Source organism: Mastigoproctus giganteus, chromosome 9 (assembly GCF_048544385.1).
Source record: "Mastigoproctus giganteus isolate SK-2022 chromosome 9, ASM4854438v1, whole genome shotgun sequence".
NCBI classification, from domain to species: Eukaryota; Metazoa; Arthropoda; class Arachnida; order Uropygi; family Thelyphonidae; genus Mastigoproctus; species Mastigoproctus giganteus.
The window spans coordinates 165,100,057-165,120,357 of NC_143583.1; the positions used below are offsets into that span (position 1 = coordinate 165,100,057).

At 38.6% G+C, this 20,301-nt stretch overlaps 1 protein-coding gene across 1 annotated transcript in view; it reads left to right on the plus strand.

Annotated features, from left to right (window-relative positions):
- Positions 1-1,047: 1,047 nt before the first annotated feature.
- Positions 1,048-20,301, plus strand: part of LOC150080869 (voltage-dependent calcium channel type A subunit alpha-1-like) — a 1,489,217-nt gene continuing 1,469,963 nt past the window's right edge. Inside the window, exons 1-2 of the mRNA XM_090381686.1 lie at positions 1,048-1,161; positions 16,563-16,663. Of these exons, the coding sequence (XP_090237812.1) occupies positions 1,136-1,161; positions 16,563-16,663 (127 nt within the window). The 5' untranslated portion in view covers positions 1,048-1,135. The remainder of the gene's footprint in view (positions 1,162-16,562; positions 16,664-20,301) is intronic.

Below are 20,301 nucleotides of genomic sequence, written 5' to 3' on the forward strand. Positions count from 1 at the left end.
GAAACAATGTTATAAACAGTTTTAGTTTCTCAGAGTATCTTAAAAAAGCCTATTTAATTATAGATTTCATCTCAGCACCATAAAAGTTCTTGTCTCATTCCTCCCCTCCAGTTAGGTACTGTACTCTGAAGCCACAGTAATTGTTTTATAACATGAGCGAGCTTGTTAGAAGGCCATGTGATTGTAGGTTGCCATTTCGGAACAAAGTTATTAACCCATTGATAAACGAAATTTTCGTATATCGTTCAATGAAAATTCAACCTTTCGAAAAGTTTAAATGGGCACAGATGCAGTGGCGAAATTATCATACCGCCAGGTCCGCTACAGCAGCAGGGGATGAGGGAGCAGAGTGTCCCGCGGCTAGTTTGGTTTCATTGTTAAAGATAACCTGGGAGGTGAGGCAGTTCAGAAATCTGTCGGAGGCCCAGAATTTATAGTTTTGTCTCAGCATAGACGAACGCCCGTTCTTGTACATCGGACCCGTCTATTCTCATTCCGTCCTCTGATTGAGACGGTCTGTCTCTTGTCTTAACCTTTGACAACAGTAATGAAAGTTTTTAAGGAAATAAAGTCCGCATATAAAAGTGCATAAAATGGCTGAAGAAATTTCAGAAGGGAAAAAAAAAAAAAAAAAACTCCAAAAAGAGTTTCTGTCTTGGAGATGGAAGGAATTGGGAAAGACTTCCTCTTGGAGCTATGTTAGTCAATCTCAGGGAGAGAAATTTGAGTTTCCATTGTGAGAAATTCCAAATTTTGCATAAAATATTGATGTGATCTTTTATTAAAAAATAAAACCACGTCAAAATGTTACCAAAATAATAATACTGTAATAATAAACCCATAGATGAACTAATCTACCTGAAGGCTTTTATTATAAAAAAATATTTAATAATTAAATATTTAATAATTAAATATATGAGAGTTGAGACGGAGAGGTAAATTTAATTACAATATTGGGGAGGAGGGAGAATCATTTTGCTAAGGGCTGTTTTTTTTTTTTTTTTTTTTTTTTTTTTTTAAGGAAAAGACGGAGCCGTACTTTTTAGGAATTTTCTGCGTAGAAGCCTTGTTAAAAATTCTAGCCTTAGGATTTATACTTCATAGTGGAGCATACCTCCGCAACATTTGGAACATCATGGACTTCGTTGTTGTAGTCACAGGGTAAGGTTTTAATAATTTCTGTGTACTTGTTACTTGTTATTAAGTTTGATTCTTTGTTGTTTTTTTTAATTGCATAGTTATTCTTCATTTTTAATGCGTAAGATTTTAATGCGTCTTCCTTAATAATAAGCAGAAGAAATTAATAAAAGTGTAAGCAAAAATAAGGAAAAACCAGATTCATCTGTAATGTGACCAACAAGAAACTGTCTACAATCAAAATTGTTGTATTTTTAATTTGAATCACTTCCTGTATTAATTTTATTGTAAAATATAGTTTTACAAAAATATGTCATTACTTAAAACTTTCTCATCAGTTTATCATTTTGGAACATCATTTGAAAACTTACTGTGAAATAGCGTCCCTTATTATTTACTGTCCTTAAACAAACTCTTAATAAATAATAAAATAATTTATTCCCATGGAATACAGATTTATTGGCAGTATACACTATATTTCCTAAGTATTCTTCGTTTAGAATATCTTTGATTTAGAAAAAAATGAACCATACTCATCATTCATGTGTTAGGAATAGGGAATCAGCATTACGGAGTGTCGTAATAGTGATACCAAAGTCCCCTCTACAAAAAAAATTTCCACAATGAATTTAACGTAGTTTTGTTCAGAACGCCAGTACGTAGCTGCAGTCATGGTTTCAATTATGATAATAGTGTATCCTATAAAAATCATATAAATAGTCTTATAACGTAACGATCACCAACAGACTTTATTGTTAAAGCCTGCCTGTTGTTGTTACGTAAACCAGTGGACTATTATTAATATAATACAATCTGGGTGACACCATTTTTTGGGAATACGCAACATATATGTGCTTCATGACTCAACGTCATATTTAGTCACTGATAATGTCCAGTTCTTCCGTAGCAGCAACAGCTTCTTTGTGAGTCTAGCACCTCATTCTGTTTCTATGAAGTATTTTTCTGATGATTATTGGTCTTCTACTTGAACCTAATCTCAACAATTAATCCTTATCCCCGACTGCGGCAGCGGAGGATGTTAAGATTGCTGATATCTTAAATCAGTCACTTGCAAATGACAGTTTGCAGTTTAATCTTAAAATCAAAATAATAAAATTCTCTCCCAGTATCACTTTCTTCTTCTGTGGAATCGCTGCACAATAAAGCCCATCCCAAAATCTCAAACAGCCAATACCTACCAATAGCCTGCTCTTAAAGCTTTTGGATAGTCTTGCTTACTGTTCTAACATCCGATTCTTCCGTATTTGCTGGTCCAGTGCGGGTTGGCAGATCGACCTTAATTAGCATCATGGACTTGAACCCCCCCCCCCACACACACACACACGGTCCACTCAAAGAACGGGTGTTACTGCACTCCTGCCCTTGACCACTCCACTACGGAGGCCTTTGTTTCATTTTGTGTATTATCTTGTATCAATTTGTATATCATTATAATTTATTAATGATATCTTACTAAATTTTAATGTTATACGCATCAGTCACTATTTGTAAGTAAATCGATACGATACGACACAATATGGCCCCAGGTGCCAAGCGATTTTGTGATCAAGTGTCTTTGCCAGTGAATTTGCGCTCTCTTGAATAAATAAAATCGTCTTCTTTATTTACAGCGTTACACTAACAATCAATTAAATAAGCTTCAGTAAAGAAATCACTTTACTTGAACAGGAGGAAAAGTAACCTTTATTTTTTTCTTTTTATTTTGCATGTTACTACTAACCCACTACCGCTTGGTCACAAAGGTGGCACTGCTCCTGCCTCCACGTGGCGGGGCCGGTAACCTGGAGGGGGAAAGGTCTCCCTTCCATGGCGAAATGGAGCAAGAAGTCCATAAAACCCAGAAAAAACACTGGGTGCATAGAAAAAACCTTGACAAGGCAAGAAAAAGAGGAGTCTGGCTCTGTCGCAGCAAAACGTCAAAAGATTGACGTAGGCAGAATCCGAACTCCAACTGTCTTGATTATTCATTCAACTCAAGAACAACCAGTTGGAAAACTCTCTCCATTTCTAGTGCAGAAATGCCTAGAAAGCACAATAGGTACTCCCAAGACAGTTCGTCGTCTAAGATCAGGAGACCTACTAGTTGAAGTTGCCACTGCTCGACAAGCTGAGCAACTACAAAAACTGAAAACTTTTGGTGGAACTTCTATCACAGTTTCACCCCACGTTTCCCTGAACACGTCAAGAGGTGTCATCACCGAATGCGACCTCATGAACATGTCAGACGAAGAACTAAAACAAGAATTACACGACCAAGGAATCATTAATGTCAGAAGAATTATGACAAAGAAAGACGGCATACTAGTTCCGACACGGAACATAATACTTACTTTTGACAACCCCAAGCCACTAACAGTGATAAAAGCAGGCTGTCTTAACTGCCGAGTTAAACCGTACATCCCAAACTCATTACGCTGTTATAAGTGCCAGAAGTTGGGGCACTCAAAGCCAGTCTGCAGAGGAGTAGCTGCCTGTGCCACGTGTGGATGTGGATCCACTGAACACATTAGTACTGACTGCACAGCCACAAGACCAATCTGTCTTAACTATAAAGAGGCACACCCAGCGTATTCCAAGGAGTGTTCCCTTTGGAAGCGTGAAAAAAAGATACAGCGGTACAAAACTGAACATAACGTAACCTACCAAGAGGCTAAAAAATCCCTACCGGTTCCAAATACTAATAAGCCCACTTATGCATGAATAACCACAAAACACATCAATTTCTACCCAAACGGAGGGGCAAGGTCACTGTTCTCCCCAGTACCAACGCACCAAACGAAAAATAAATAAACAAACAAAGCAAAGCCATAAATACGCCAATCTCAGTACAACCTGATGCCATTCAACAGAATACCACAGTATCTACTACTCCTGACTCAAACCAAACAGAATACATGGACTCAGAAGACAATTTAAATCACGACGAACAGGTTCTAGAACTGTTCACCAATGAGGATATGGATACAGGGAAACCTTATTTCCCAAAGAAGGGGAAAAGGTAAACTTGAGCCAGGCAAATCTTCTGTCCCTCGAAAAGAAGTTGAGGGTTCCACTAAACCCAAATAATGCTTACTTTCTTACAGTGGAATTGCAGAGGCTATCGTAGTAATTTGTCCGACATCCGAAATCTCTTTTCACAATATGATCCTATTGCTTTTTGCTTACAGGAAACCAATCTCACACCAAATATAAATGTTTCCCTCCGGAAATACATAATACATCGTCAAGATCGTGTTGCATAAAATCCGAACAATCCTGCCCATGGAGGAGTAGCACTGATCATCAGCCCCCAGATACCCTCAAAGCCACTCCCGCTAAAAACAAACCTTGAGGTAGTTGCTGCACGAATCAATATTAACTTTGGTTTAACTATAGTCTCATTATACTTGCCACCTAACCAAAATATAAGCTATGCCGACTTAGAAGAATTATTATCTAATATCATAATCATATTAGAAGAATTAGTGATACAACTTCCCTAACCCTACTGTATCTTAGGAGACCTCAACAGCACCATCCGCTGTGGGGAAACCATAATCTGGACAAGCGTGGACATTGAAAAACTACTTGATTAACAGAATCTGATAACTCTCAATAATGGGGCTCACACCTATACACATCTTCCGACAGGATCTACATCAGCTATTGATGTCTCTCTATGCACAGCAACCATATATCCTCTATTTGGATGGGCTATTCACAGCAATCCGCTGGGTAGTGATCATTATCTTTTGATATGTTGCATTGACACAAGCATTCCCCATCTTTCTTATCGGATCCCCAAATGGAACTTTTCCAAAGCTGAATGGGATGTGTACAAGCAGCTAGCAATACTAGAAGAAAACCAGATCCAACAAACATCCATAAACCTGGCAGTAGATTACATGTCTAATGAAATACTGCAGGCAGCAGACAAAGCAATTCCAAAACAATCCACAAAAATATCGACCAACTCAAAAGTGTGGTGGAATGATGAATGTAGTGCAGCTAAAAAACAGAAGAACAAAGCATGGAATATCTTCAGGAAGTTCCCAACAACAGAAAACCTCATCCGCTTTAAACAAGCAAGAGCAAAGGCAAAACGAGTCAGGCAGACTAGCAGAAGGGAAGCATGGAGACGCTTCGCTTCCACAATCACAAGCACGACAAAAACTCAAACAATATGGGCAAAAATACAGTGAATGTACGCAAAACACCCACGCGTCAACTGTACCATGCTCACTGTCAATGGCCATGATATCACAAAACCAGAGGAGATTGCAAACACCCTGGGTAGATCTTTCATGAAAATATCAGCTGCGACATCATACTCGCAATATTTTCAGGCACACCAAGCACAAGCTGAAAAAAACCGTATCAATTTTGAATCAGCATCAATTTATGCGTACAATCTCCCTTTCACAATGTCAGAGTTGGATCATGCTCTATCGTCTACTAAACTCAGTGCAGCAGGGCCAGATGAAATCCACTACATCATGATAGCAAAACTCACCGAACCGGCTCTCTATAACAGAATATTCAAAGAAAACACGTTCCCCGACAAATGGCATCATGCGTACATTCTGGCTTTTCCAAAACCAGGCAGAGACCCTACAAATCCGCAACATTATCGACCTATTGCACTCACTAGCTGTATGAGTAAGGTCATGGAAAAAATGGTCAACGCCCGACTAACCTGGTTTCTAGCTCAAAATGATCTCCTAAATCCTGTGCAATGTGGTTTCCGGGAAGGTAGATCCACTCTTGACCTTGATCAAGACAGAAATAAACATTCGTGATGCCTTCGTCCGAAAAGAACATCTTGCAATGGGCTTCTTTGACATCGAAAAAGCTTTTGACACTTCTTGGAGATAGGTATTATGCGAACCCTATACGATCTGGGATTTCGCGGACACCTACCACAGTTTATCAGAAACTTCCTGCACTGCCGCTCATTTCAAGTTAGAGCTCACAACCACTTATCTTCAAAATTCATCCAGGAAGAAGGAGTACCACAAGGGTCAGTGCTAAGTGCACCTCTCTTTAGTATAATAATGAATTCAATAACACATGACCTACCACAAACAATATCCACTACCCTGTACGCTGATCACTTCAGTATAGCCTGCCATTCGCCTAACATGCGAATGATAGAAAGACAGTTGCAATTTGCCATCAACAAAATAGCTAAATGGTCCCAAAACAATGGATTTCGTCTCTCACACCAAGAAACAGTTGGGATACACTTCTGTAGGAAGCGTAACCTACACCAACATCCGGAACTTAGACTAGAAAATCAAGTCATACCAGTGGTCTAGTATCCGCTTTCAGGGCGTGACATTCGACCAAAAACTCACTTTCGTTGATCATATAAAAACGCTCCGGATTAACTGTCTTAAAAAGCTTAACATTTTAAGAGTTCTATCATGCACATCGTGTGGAGCCGACCGTTACACGCTGCTACATCTCTACCGTGCATTAATACGGTCACGTCTGGACTATGGTTCTGTCGCGTATAGCTCTGCTAGACCAAGCGCTTTACGTTGGCTTGGTCCTGTACACCACAGCGCTCTTAGTCTTGCACTGGGGGCGTACCGTACATCACCGGTTCAGAGCCTATATGCCGAAGTGCATGAAACACCCTTCAAGCCACGCAGACAAATGCTTTTATTAAATTATTCCGCAAAACTCAAAGGGCATCCAAACCATCCCACTTGGAACGGTGTTTTCTATCCTAAATGGGAAAACCTTTATGGAGCTTACCCGTCTGTAAACCCACTAACCGGGATACGTCTTCGCTCACTACAAGCTGACTGGCAAATTGACCTGAGTAAAATACAGTCCACTGCCTCTCATACAGTCCCACCTTGGACATACTATATACCACCGTGCGACTTTTCATTGACAGCCTGGGGAAAACACACCTCATCCCAACAGAACATACTGCAAATGTACGCCGCACTGAGAACCCAGCACGGCCAGTACACACCAATTTACACAGATGGATCTAAAACTGAAAAGCATGTTGGTGCAGCAGCAGTATTTCCTAACATCACTATGTCAAAAAAATTCCCCACTGAATGTAGCAGCTATACTGCAGAACTCTGTGCTATCCACATAGCCTTAAACTACACACTCTTAAGAACTAGACTGCACAGCGTTATTTACCGACGCCATTAGTGCTATCCAAGCTATACAACACAATACAAAAAAATGATAACCCCTTACTTATACAGATCTGGAATACTCTTGACTAAATTAAACCAGAAGAAACAACAAGTTCTGTTATGTTGGATCCCTGGTCACGCTGGAATTTCTGGAAATGAACATGCCGACCTAGCTGCCAAAACTGCTACCGATCCTATAGACCAATCCTTCACTACACCTGCATCTGACTATAAGTACATTATAAATAAACGATGCTTTGAACAATGGCAATATATCTGGCAGAATCAAGTCAACAATAAGCTACTTGGCATAAAAAAGATCTAACACCATGGAAATCTAGTATACGTGAGAACCGAAATGAAGAAGTCGTATTAGCCCGATTAAGGATAGGCCACACGCACCTGACACATCTTTATTTGCTTGCAGCCACTGACCCACCACTGTGTACAAACTGCAACACTCAGCTCACTGTCCACCATCTACTTATTGATTGTCCCAAGTACAGTACTGAGCGACAAGCTATGTTTATGTCATTTCCCACAACGAACACCTCTCTCAGCATTTCTGACCTACTAGCAGACACCACATGTGACCAAAATTTTTGATTTCCTCAAACAGATAAAACTATACAACACGATATAAACTTGAATAACATCTATACAGGTAGAACTATGTATTTAACATCACCATAGTTAGGCGCATTATGGCGACTAAATTATTATTTATATAGGCACCATTTCACACTTAAGTTTTTGTAAAAACAAAACAATACGACCAACCCCATCAGGGCCCAACCAGCTTACCAATACTCAGCAGAGTAAAAAATACAAACCCACAGAACAGAAAGGTATGCACCAAAACAATACACATAGTTGCAATAGGAACAGAGTGAAAAACAAAATGTGATTACACAAATGTGCTAATTATCAGTAACTTAGGTTTAGTTATTATTATGATTCCTGCGCTTGAACAATTTCTTTGCGAAGTCAGAAAACGCCATGAAGATCTCTCTACAAATAATAAACCTTGAAACATCATCAGGCATGTAAATACTTGTTAACAATTGCAATTCATTTCTAATATCAGAATAAGTTGCACAGTCGAAAATGAGGTGCTCCACCATTTCAGGAGCGCCACAATGACACAGATGAGAGTTAGCCAAACCCAAAAAATATCATTTATAATTCAGGCTCACATGACATGTAATTAGGAAGGTTACAAAAAGACCTGGATTACACCACGCAAGCTAGTTTTCATATTCAGAGACAACAGGAAGAAATTTGTTAGTGATTCTACCAAGATTTGAGTCAGACCAAGCATTTTGCCATTCATTAACAAATGTAGTTCTAAGTCTTTTAATGTCCTCTTTCTCCTGCAGCTCCAAATTATAAGTATAATCACCCACACTAGCAGGGGAGAGCTTTCCCACGATGTTATAGTAAATATTGCAGAATTACTTCAAACTGAATGGGAACTCTGTGACATAGGACCTGCAATGCAGCGGTAGACACAGATCTGCTTACAGCAGCAGGAAAAAACACTGCACTTGAACAAGATATTTTGATCATATAATGATTAACCCTGGAGCCTCAAGCTCCAACAGTATAACAGAAAATAGGTATAAAAATACATGAATAATAAATTTTAAGTGTGGAAGTTTAATACCCCACACGTCCTAGTAATTCTGATGATTTTTCTAGTCAGAATTTTAATTTTCCGTAAAACATATTTGGCGTGCCCAATAAAGTTAATACAATCATCCAAAATTAAACAAAGGTATTTATAAGATCTTGTAATTTTGATTGACTCCCCATCAAATCTTATAGTAGGAGGTCTGTTAATATTTAAGTGTCCCTTTAGTAACATCTGATTAGTTTTGCTAATAGATATTTTTAATTTATGTATCCTACACCAAGAATATAAATCGTCAAGGAACTCATTACCTTTGCATTCCAACTCCATCCTGGAGTCATTAGAAATCAAAATAGCCAGGTCATAAGCCACCTGAAGGATGTTGTCAGGGTCCACAGCAAGCCAACCATCAAGGACCATGTTCCAGAACACAGGGCAAGAACAGATCCCTGAGGGTAGGCCCTAGTAATGGACCTTGAAACCAAACAGAAACCAGAAGTGACAGAAATAGAATGGTCAAAGAAGTAATCTGCTATAAGGCAGTAAATAGGAGAAGAAACCTCACCAGGACACTCTGCCACCATACACTGTCAAAGGCCCCTTTGAAGTCCACGAAGAGGCCGAGGACATATTTAGAAATAGAAGAACCAACAGAGTCCAGAACCAAACTATGTACTTGCAGGTTGTTTTTTAGAATGATAATAATTTTGAAACCGAGAAACAATTAACCTTTCCAACACCTTACCAATAATTGGAAACAGAGCAAAGGGTGTATAAGATGAGTCATTTGTGTTTTATCAAAACTTTTAAGCAAAAGCTTCAGACGTGCCTCCTTCCAAGATTTAGGAAAAATCCTCACACAGCCATATGTTTAGCAAATTTAGTATAATTTGGGGACAAACCCACTTAAGAACTTCCACATCAAGTAAGTCCTGACCAGGACACTTTCCATCTTTCATGGACATTATAGCATTTCAATCTCACTGCAATCAAAAGGATCCTACTGGCATGAACCAAGAAATGTCAGACATTCAAACTGCATTCTGGACCCTTCCGTCCCCTCAGGAACTAGAACAACTTGTTGAATATTATCAAGAAGGACATTAATGGATTCACTCCAGTCCAGGGTCTCCAAACTATCACCAGAAGAATTTAATGAATAGAAGTCGCGAGGATGAATCTTATCAGTGATCAGTTTATAAGGAAATCAATAAGGATCATCCTTTTAGGAAGAATGAACAAACCTATCCCAAGCTGTCCTTTTTTCTTTGTAAATAGCATTGAAATACAGCCTCCGATCTGCTTTATACACCTTCAGCCTATTTCATCCTAGGTCTGCTAGCCCTCTTAGCTCGCTGATAGTTCTGTCGAGCAGTTTTAAGGTTGTATCTCAGCCTCGTGGGGTTTTCAAAATTCAAATTATTATATTAGGGCCACCGATAATTTCTTACATATGCCTGTATATGTATTATGTCTGTAAATTGCATGTGTTCTGTGGTCGATTTGCCTGTTTTGCTGGACGAAAAAAAACCCTAGTTTCTGGGGGGAAACCTTGCTATCTACACCCGAGGCCGACTAACTCAGCCACGGGTGGAAAAAGCCCTTTAAAGTTCCTCGCGTATTATAGAGACTTACATGCTCTGTAATAATATGCAGTGTAATGTGGCTAAAACAATAACACAGATTGTTAGAAAAATGTAAGGCTCAAGTTCATAGTCCCCACAAAACATAAGTTTACAGAAAAATAACCTACTACACTGGTGTGCAAAACTTAAGCACCAACGCTATTTTTAAAGGTTACAACCATAAAATCTTTACTTAAGGTACTCTTTACTAATGACAGTAGATTCAGTTTTAGCAGCGATTCTGGACGTCAGTTCTGGCGAGAGGTTGGCACACGATATTACCCGCAAACGTCACTGAAAGAGATCGATATGACGGTCGAGATGTTCTCATCTGGGGAGGCGTTATCTTGGATGGACGTACACAACTCCAGATACTGGAAGATGGTATTGTAACCGGTGCACACTACTGTACTGAGGTAATCCTTCCCCATGTGCGTCTGTTCCGAAGTGCCTGGCCCCGAGTTCTTGTTTATGGATGATAACGCAACACCCCATCGCACTGCAGCTGTTCATGTGCTTTTGGAAAGTGAGGACATTGTTCTTCTGGATTGGTCTTCCTCGTCCGGCCGATCTAAATCCCATCGAACACACATGGGACGCTCTGGGGAGACGCCTAGCGGCACGTCAACACCCACCAGAAAATGTTTACCAGCTGAAGATGGCACTGACAGAGGAATTGGACGATGTTGCCGCAAGAACTTATCAACACGTTGTTCTAAGTATGGACAGGCGGTGCAAAGCCTGCATCGACATTATGGGTGGCCATATCTCCTACTGAGGACCACCTCTTCCCCTTGTTCCATCTTTGGCAGTGATGCATCTGTATCATGGCAGCCAGTGCTATCTATGTTGCCATTTTTGAATAAAATCCCTCTGTACCGTTTTGTTTCCGTTGTTGTGTTGGTGTTGTTTCCTTCATCATTTCTGTACCTCACGAGGTTCCTTTGGTATGCTTTTCCCACTCCTATGAGAAGCTACAGGTGAAAACCTGACTGGTCCTTAAATTTTGCACACTAGTGCGCTAAGAATTTGTATTTGCTTCCCTTATATGCACCAAATCTTTGAAGTTTTTTACTATACAGCTCCTAATGAATGAATTATGCATTGCATTTGTTACATTCTAAGTTTTCATTGACATCAATTACTGGTCCTTTCATTGATTGAGTTTCGCTATTATAAAAATCCCTTAACCTAGCTAAGGTATTTCTGTAAATAACAAACAAATTTGTTATTGGTAAAGTTACACACAGTATTGCATGGCTAAACTACAAAAGGCAAGAAATGACTACAATTTATTTATTTATTTTCTGTGCATTCCCGACATCCTCAAGTATTGAAACTTATTGGCTTCCCCTATGCGACCAGTTACATCTATTATAAAATGATGGCCTGAAATTTTGGTATGGGCTTCGTATGTGTGAGACTGGATACCCGTAGATGGTATATGAAAAGCTGCAACTTAAGTTAAGAACCGCTGACCTAATGATATTAAATCTAGTTTTAAAAATCTTTTATCTGGGCAGTGTATTTATTGTACTATTGATATATTTTATATCTGTTTTATTTAAGGAATTCGAGCTTATGGTCACCTTATTTTTCAAGAAAAGCTAAAAATTAAGTTTGAGACCCGCTGACCTAATATGTTAAATTAATATAAAAATCTGTTATCTGGGCAATGTATTTATTATATTGTTGATCTATTTTATATCTGATTGATTTATGGAATTCGAGCTTATTGTCACCTTATTTTTAAAGAGTTCCACAAATTCCTTAAAGATGGAAGGCGATTGACTCAATGATATGGTACTGGAGTTCGCTGGAGCTGGAGGGCAATCAAAATCATAATGAAATGTGAGAATAAATAGGAACACTCATCTAAATTCATATTCCTATTTATTTTTATGCATGAATAAATAGGAACGTAAATTTAAAAATTATCTGCTTTCCTACGATAAAGCACTGCAATAATAATAATCTACATGCACAAGCAAGTTTTTCTGAAATGAAAAGTATTTTTCCTAGATCTAAAATAAAGATGGGGAAACTTGATATCTTTCTGATTCCACGTCACATTGCAAGTATTTTTTATTTTTAAAGTTATTTTTAACTGTGTACTTTTATGGAAAAATAAACAGAAATGTTTACTTTTCCACCGTATGAGCATACTTCGTATAAAATGCTTTATAATATCGAACAATGTTGCTTTTCAGGATAATAAACCTCACTGCGGAAGGCAGCGAAAATTTAGATTTGCGTATGTTGCGGTCGTTCCGGGTTCTTCGTCCACTGAAACTCGTATCTCGCACACCAAGTAAGTTGCGATTCTCCGGATATTGCTAATGGTCGCTAGGTAACCAACCAGTAGCATGGTCCTACTGTTACTCCATGTATGTTGGCCATGATGTAGTTAGAAGCTGTACCATGTATCCTCAGTAGAGAGCATTGTCCCAGAGGTCTTAGTCTTAGATGAAAATTTGTAGTGACTAGAAATCCTTTAGTTCTAGATTCCCACTTTAATCCTCTTCCACACGCGTTTCTTGAGATCTGTTGATCTGTAATATAGAATTCCCCTGTTATTTATCCTTTCTGTGAATACATATTTGTAGACATGAACACACACTGCCTTAGTAAATTAATGGTTTTTCCTATTTATATGGGTAGGATATTCGCATGTTGGTTGTATTAACGCAACTTTGTTTCTTCGTGTTTAATTCTGATGATATTCACTCAGGATTTGTTGTTTCTTTTATAAAAATACATTTTTGCATTCATTTATCTAGTTTATAGCTGATAGAGTTCCGTAGAGCTCTAATTGACTAAATTTGCAAATGATCTTTGATGTATATATGTTAAGCGCAGTTTATGCTCGAAAATACATTGCCTCTATAGAAAGTTCGTGAACATTCAAATGAAGTTTCAAATCGAGGTATACTAGTGAAGTGGTTTTCACAATATGCTGCTGATTTTAGAGACCAAACCAATAATATGGTAGTTGATAATTTATTTATATTTGAATCAGTGTGCCTGTAACTGTAGTAAAATCTCTGCTGGCATTGATGACTCGGATTATCAGTTAATCGAATATGACTTGGATATTCCACTGTGACTGTTTCAGAAATGCATATGATATTCTGTATATATTCCGTGATGTTGAAATTGCAGCACCCAGAAGAATGATCAGAATTGCATGCAACTCAGATACAGAGTTGCGCCGAGATATACAAATGATTAAAATACTGGACCAATCAAGCTCCCGCTTGATTAGTCCAGTTCATTATAGTGTTCGGCTGATATAAAAACGTACGTGCAGTTCAAAGCAACGTTTGTGACACAGCTAACAGGCTCCTCACAGAAACCAACTTCAGAGTGCAAGGAGATTGTAGAGAATGTCGAGATAGCACGTTCGACATCGATATCAGCAACTCCGTCAGAGGCTGGATTATCTACTTTCGAGAAGTTGGATGGTCGCTTCGTAATGTAGCGGAACTTGTGGGTTGTGACAATACCAGTGCTCTATGGTACCCTGGCTGCGGTAAGGTACGACAATCGATGGATAGTGGAGCACAACGGAGGGCTACAGAACGAAAGGACTGTCCTATCCGTCAAGAGGTGTACACCGCACCTGCGAGCTACGCTGGGTACCATCCAACGAGCTGTGACATCAGCTAGCTGTCACCCTCACCCGTTCAACTATTACAAGCCGGCAGCAGAAGGGGACCACCGTGCGTAGCGGACATTGCATCGATTAGCCCTGTCCGCTGCCGATCGTTATAACAGCGTCGAGAATGTAGCCGTGCACGGAACACCTGGGATAAAGAATAGCGCAAGTGGCCCTCAGCGGTACGCTTCTACTTAGGACCCAATGATCTCCGCGTACATATTTGATAACAACGTGGTAAACCCTAATGATCGTATAGCCACTGTTGAACTCCGTACTGCATGCCGTGCTAATGTTATGGTGTTGGGGAGCGGCCAGTTTTGATATTCAGTCAACGTTGGTGTTGTTCAACGGCAGTCTGGCTGTTCCTACGTCGCCAATATTCAGGATCCCGTCGCCCTCCCCTTTCATACTTGGGTACCTGACGCTAATTTTCATCAGGACAACGCCGGACACATACTGCAAGGGTTTCCTCTGAGTGTCTTTGGATGTACTATCTTGGCCAATCGGGTCCCAGGATTTCTTCCTCATCGAGTACGTGCGGGACATGATTGGACGCCATCTAACTCACATCCAGCACAGACCATGGATGTTCTGCGGGAGCAAGTGCAAGAGTCTTGGTGGGAAATATCGCAGGATGCTGTTCGACATCTGTTTGACTCAATGCCGAGACTCAATGTATCCGCAACAGTTGTGGATTTACATACTGATCTGTGCAGGTTATTTTGTGTCATTAAATGTGCTCACACTTAGCGTCTGCAACTTTTATCATTCATGTGTTCGTTAACACATTGGCTCTCGTTACTCTACGTATCCTCTCTTTATTTCTGTTCTTTCAGGGTGCTGCAATTTCAGTGTCACTGTGTGTGTGTGTGTCTTTCATACATATACATTTCTGAAATAAAGAAAACTTTAAGACTGTTGCCAGCTTTAAATAAGTTTCAGATAACGAGAAACTGTTAATTGTGTTTTCCGGTTCTTTCTGTCCAATAGAATACGTTACATGTGATGCTCTTGTACAGCCGTTTTTATTTTGTATTAATGTTTATTTTAATTTCTTATCAGATTACTTGATTGAATTACGTTGATTTTTTTTTTTTTTTTACGCTTAAATACATTAGTTTAATTGCTTCTGCTTTTTTAAAATTTAACCATATTGGAATTAATAAAACACTGTTCCGTTGGTAAGAAATCACCGCGGTGACTGACCAGTGTGAATTATCCAGAATATGGATAATTCACACTGTATTTTGATTCCTGTGTAGGATCAACCCAAAACTTTCCCCTATCTTCTTCCATTAAGTTTTTGTTTACCTGTTTTACCCTTTCCTTCTTTAATATTACATTTTATTTTATTTTTCACTTTACTCTTTTTATCTCCATATTTATTATTTGGCTTAACGCTAGTTTTTCCCTTTTAATTTGAATTATATTGTCTTTTCCTTTCTTTTATATTTTTAATGTGTGCAACAAAATGATATGAACAATATCATCCACTTCTTTATTATGTTTATTCAGACCAGGAATCAAATCACAAAGGACAGATCATATCCTGTGAAGAGAGATATATTATTAGAAACCAAATTAAGTTTTAACAACCGGGTTAGTTACTCGAAGTTTTTATAATAAAATTTCATTTGAGAAGCACTGATACAAGTAAAATTGTTAAATGAAATTAAGCAGCTATTGTCTAATGAGATCTGGTTCAACTTTTTTCCCCGTAATTTGATGGTTTATCGTACTCATTATACAGGCAAGATAATTTTTGCGCTTTAAGCTTGCCATGCCTTTTTCTAGTGCATAAAACTGCACTGGAAAAAGGGTTGCTCTCAATTCCAATAAACCAAATTGGAAAGTAATAAATTCCACTGTAAGAAATTGTCCAATAATAAATGATAAATAGAGAACATGGTAAGTAACAGAGAAAGAGAAGGCGTAAGAAGACAAAGAGATAAGATTAAGGAGAGAAATGTTGAGAGAGAGAGAGAGAGAGAGAGAGAGAGAGAGAGGATTGAGCTGAGAAATGTTGACAGATTAAGATAGATATTTCTGAACTTCACTGTATGATTGTTAGCGATACCGTCTCTACTAAAGCCAACAAATTATAGTTTCTAGAAATAGTTCTAGATGTTCTTTTCTGTGGATATATATCTTTCAAGTTGGTGCTTTGTGGAGTTGGCAGTGGTGTGATGTGTATAAATAAGCGGTAGCCACAAAGGTGTTTAGTTATATTGTATCGTTTACTGTAATAGTCTCCCGCATGAACCGTAGTTGTAGTCTCATAGCTATCCCTAGTAGTGTAGATACCTACCTGTAGCCTAGATATTTCTCCCCTCTTCCAGGTTCATTACATTCATTGTCCCGCAAGATATAGATGTAGATTTGAGAACACTACGTGCCATAAGGGTCCTGCGGCCTTTGAAGCTGGTTTCAGGGATACCAAGTAAGTAGACTCTTAATCAGTATCAGTTTAAGCAGATTCACCTTTCGATTTTAATCTAGTAATGTCACCCTTCCCTTGTATTTCATTTATTCGTTCTAATTTTTTGCGCTCTCTCTCTCTCTCTCTCTCTCTCTCTCTCTCTCTCTCTCTCTCTCTCTCTCTCTCTCTCTCTCACACACACACACACACACACACACACACACACACACACACACACACACACACACACACACACACACACACACGATTAAAGTATAAGATTTAAACTAGTAACTTCATCCGAAGAATGCTCACTTTGTAGGAGTTTGTCAGCCATTTCAACCCTACTGTAAGGAGAAACATTATCATCTTTGAAAATGATTTTAGGATATATGCCATTTATTGAAAAGCTTCTTATAGGGCTGAGGGATTTCCTCCGGTACCACTGAACGGTCAAAATGCAGCCTTTTAGGATACGAGGATTGGTGCGACCATCAGGAAAAAAGATGTCGATGGTCTTTTCCCTGATGTTAGAGGAACAGGAGCGTGTTCCTTCTTCTCTCCGGATGAGAACACATGAATATGTAACCAGATTACTGGACTTATATATAAAAACTGGATTTCTTAAAATAAATAATTTTTATGTTTATACTCCGGGTCGACCACACGGTCAGCGGAGTTCACAAGGTAGAGAGAATACAAGAAATAGCACCGTATTCAGTTGTCACGGGCTTGAACCCGGGTCACTCAAGTCACGTGTACTTATGCACTCGCGCGCCTGACCACTCGGCTACGGTGACCTCTTTATATGTGAAAAGAACATTGATCCACTGTTCTTGATTACAGAGACGGCATCGTTTGTTTGAAGAGAGATGGGGAACACCTTTGGAGGGGAATGAAATATGCTTTCGTGAAGCCTTCTGTGTGCAGAGGACATACAGAGCATTAGGACAGAGAGAGAGCACCAGAGAGCTGCCTAGTTATCACCTTGGACCCAATAGTCATCTTCGGATGTTAACGCTCTAGGCTACCCTTCAGCTTTCTTTCGAGCTTCTCTCGCATGATGTCGCTCTCGCAGTAGCACAGTATTTACAATTACGATCGCCGTCCTTAAACACACCATATATTGATTTTTTTTTTATTCAAATCCTGGCCAAGTTAGTCGGTTTCCGGCGACGGCAGCACAGTGTCCAACGTAAATTCGGATTTTCGCCAAGAACAACAGGAACCAGAAAATAAACATAATTTACAGGAGGAATAATACTGTAGCTGTATGAGCGTCCTATCCGGAAGTCCCAAATATGATTTTTCCCCCCTGATGTTGCCATAATCTTGAAATTGTTGTTCTTTCATGCTTAAATGCTCTGGCATTTCAGCTTGCGGCTGTTTTGCAACCATGCTGTGAATAGTCACTCAATCCTTTCTTATCTTATAAACGTCTACCTTGCATTCTGTATAAAGAGGAATAAGATGCCTTCTCTACCGCATTATATTATAAATATTATAAATTGTTGGTGCTGTGTAGTGAATATTTTAAGAATAGGCCTCCTAATTTGCATGTTCCGGATCGTAAAATCGTATTCTGACATATCTTCATATATATCACATTAAAATTATATAAGGTCAGCAAGCTTCATATTAAATTTGTAAGGCCGTCCAATTTCACATAGCGTAGATGATATAATCATCGCCCTCCCACAACGAGTGTGGGGGGGAAAAAAAAAGATTGAGCTCGAATCTCGTCAATGACGCAAAGAATTTTTATGTACCTTTTTTAACAACATGACTATGTTATTAGGTCTCAGGCGAGGAATGCATGGTCCTTCCCTCCCCCTCCGGAAACTCAGGTTTTTCTCCAGAAAACTGGCAAATCGACTAGAAAAACATGCAGTTTATAGACATAATATATACAACAATACAGTATGGTCTGTCGCTGATGCGCCTAAAATCCAACAGCAGTTGGATTTTAAAGTCTCAGGCGAGGGTAGCAAGGTTTTTTTCTCCCTGAGACTCGAGTTGTTCGTCCAGAAAACAGAAAATCGACCACAGAGCACATGGAATTTACAACACAAGCAATTTACAGACAATATATACGGAGCAATATGGCCTTAGTCGCTGATGTTCTTAAAACTCTACAAAATAATAATAATAATAAAAAAAAACCTTAATTGAACTGAGCGGGCGTGTAGAGGTGTAATACAAAATTTGTTTTATGTAGTGAATCTTTTAAATATTTTTGAAGATATAAAAGTTAAGTGGAAATAACACTAATTAAATCATTTGATCTGTTTAAGTGAATTTTATTGTGAAAAATTATCATTTAAAGTACGTTTGAATCGTGCCATCAAACCTGACCAAGAAAAATTTGGCAGCTGTTACTAACTTACAAGGTAGAAGATTCTCTGAACACAATAAATTTTCTGTTTATACTCCCGGACGACCAAACAGTCACAGGAGTTCACAAGATAGACAGAATACAAGAAACAGCGCCGTATTCAGTAGTCACGGGCTTGAACCCCGGTCACTCAAGGCACGTGTAGGCACTAGGCTACGGCGGCCTATAATAACTGGAGTGTTTTGTATATTTATTAATATCCTCTGTTGTTTCAATTCACAAGTACCTTGCTTGTTAATTTTATTGTTTTTCATAATTTCTTATTTATTATTTTTACACACCCGTTATCCCTGCTTGGGTTCGTTACACAACGAACGAACGATGCGGGCTCTAAATCTCTCACTTGCTTTTCTTATTCTTCTTTTCTTTCATTCCTGTTTTTTTTTTTTTTTTTTTTTTTTTTGGTATCTACTTTTTTCAGCTTTCGTATGTTTCCTTTCCTTTCTTTTGCATAAGCTGTTTTTTTCTTAATCTTCCTTCTCTCTTTTGGAATAAAATTAAGAACGAAATTGACGATATGAAAATTCTTATTTCTTAAAATAAGAATTTTCTTAAGGAAGTTTTAAAATTTTTGAGAAATATTTGTGCAGTCAGGCCTTATATTTATTATTAAGTTAAGAAACAATCTTCAGTTAGCATTTCACATGTTAATCACAATGGTATTTTTTTAGGGTCCATAGTCTAACGAAGGACCCTTATAATGTCGCACGGCTGTCTGTCCGTCCGTCCGTCTGTCGGAGCATTGCATCTCTGGAACCACTCAACCTGCTGACATGAAATTTTGCATGGGTTTGTACATCATGTGGGCCAACATAATGCTATATTGATCGTTGTTGACAAAAATTTGTCTGAGAAAATGTTGTCGACAACCTATAGCTTATAATATACCGTTGGAAAGAGCTCAACGAGTAAGCTTAAAATATACTTTTAAAATAATTTTAAAATTAAAAATTGCGGCGCCAGACAGGAAAATGTGAGTAATTTTCGTGTCCCCCCCCTGTTTCCTTCGTTAATGGAGCTAAAAATTTAAAAATCATATTAGCTATGCGTTATTCGATGCTTATAAAGGGAAAACTATTTTGATTGAAATCTATCATTTACTTTTTGTGTTAAAATTAAAAAACCGAATTTTCGTTGCACTTCGATAGCGCGCCTCTTTGTGCTAAGTAACTCTCCTTTTGGTGACAGAAAGGTTGCTAAATAATTAGTTAATAATTCTATAAAGATCATTTATAAATTTTCCGACGAGAAGTATTTTTTAACA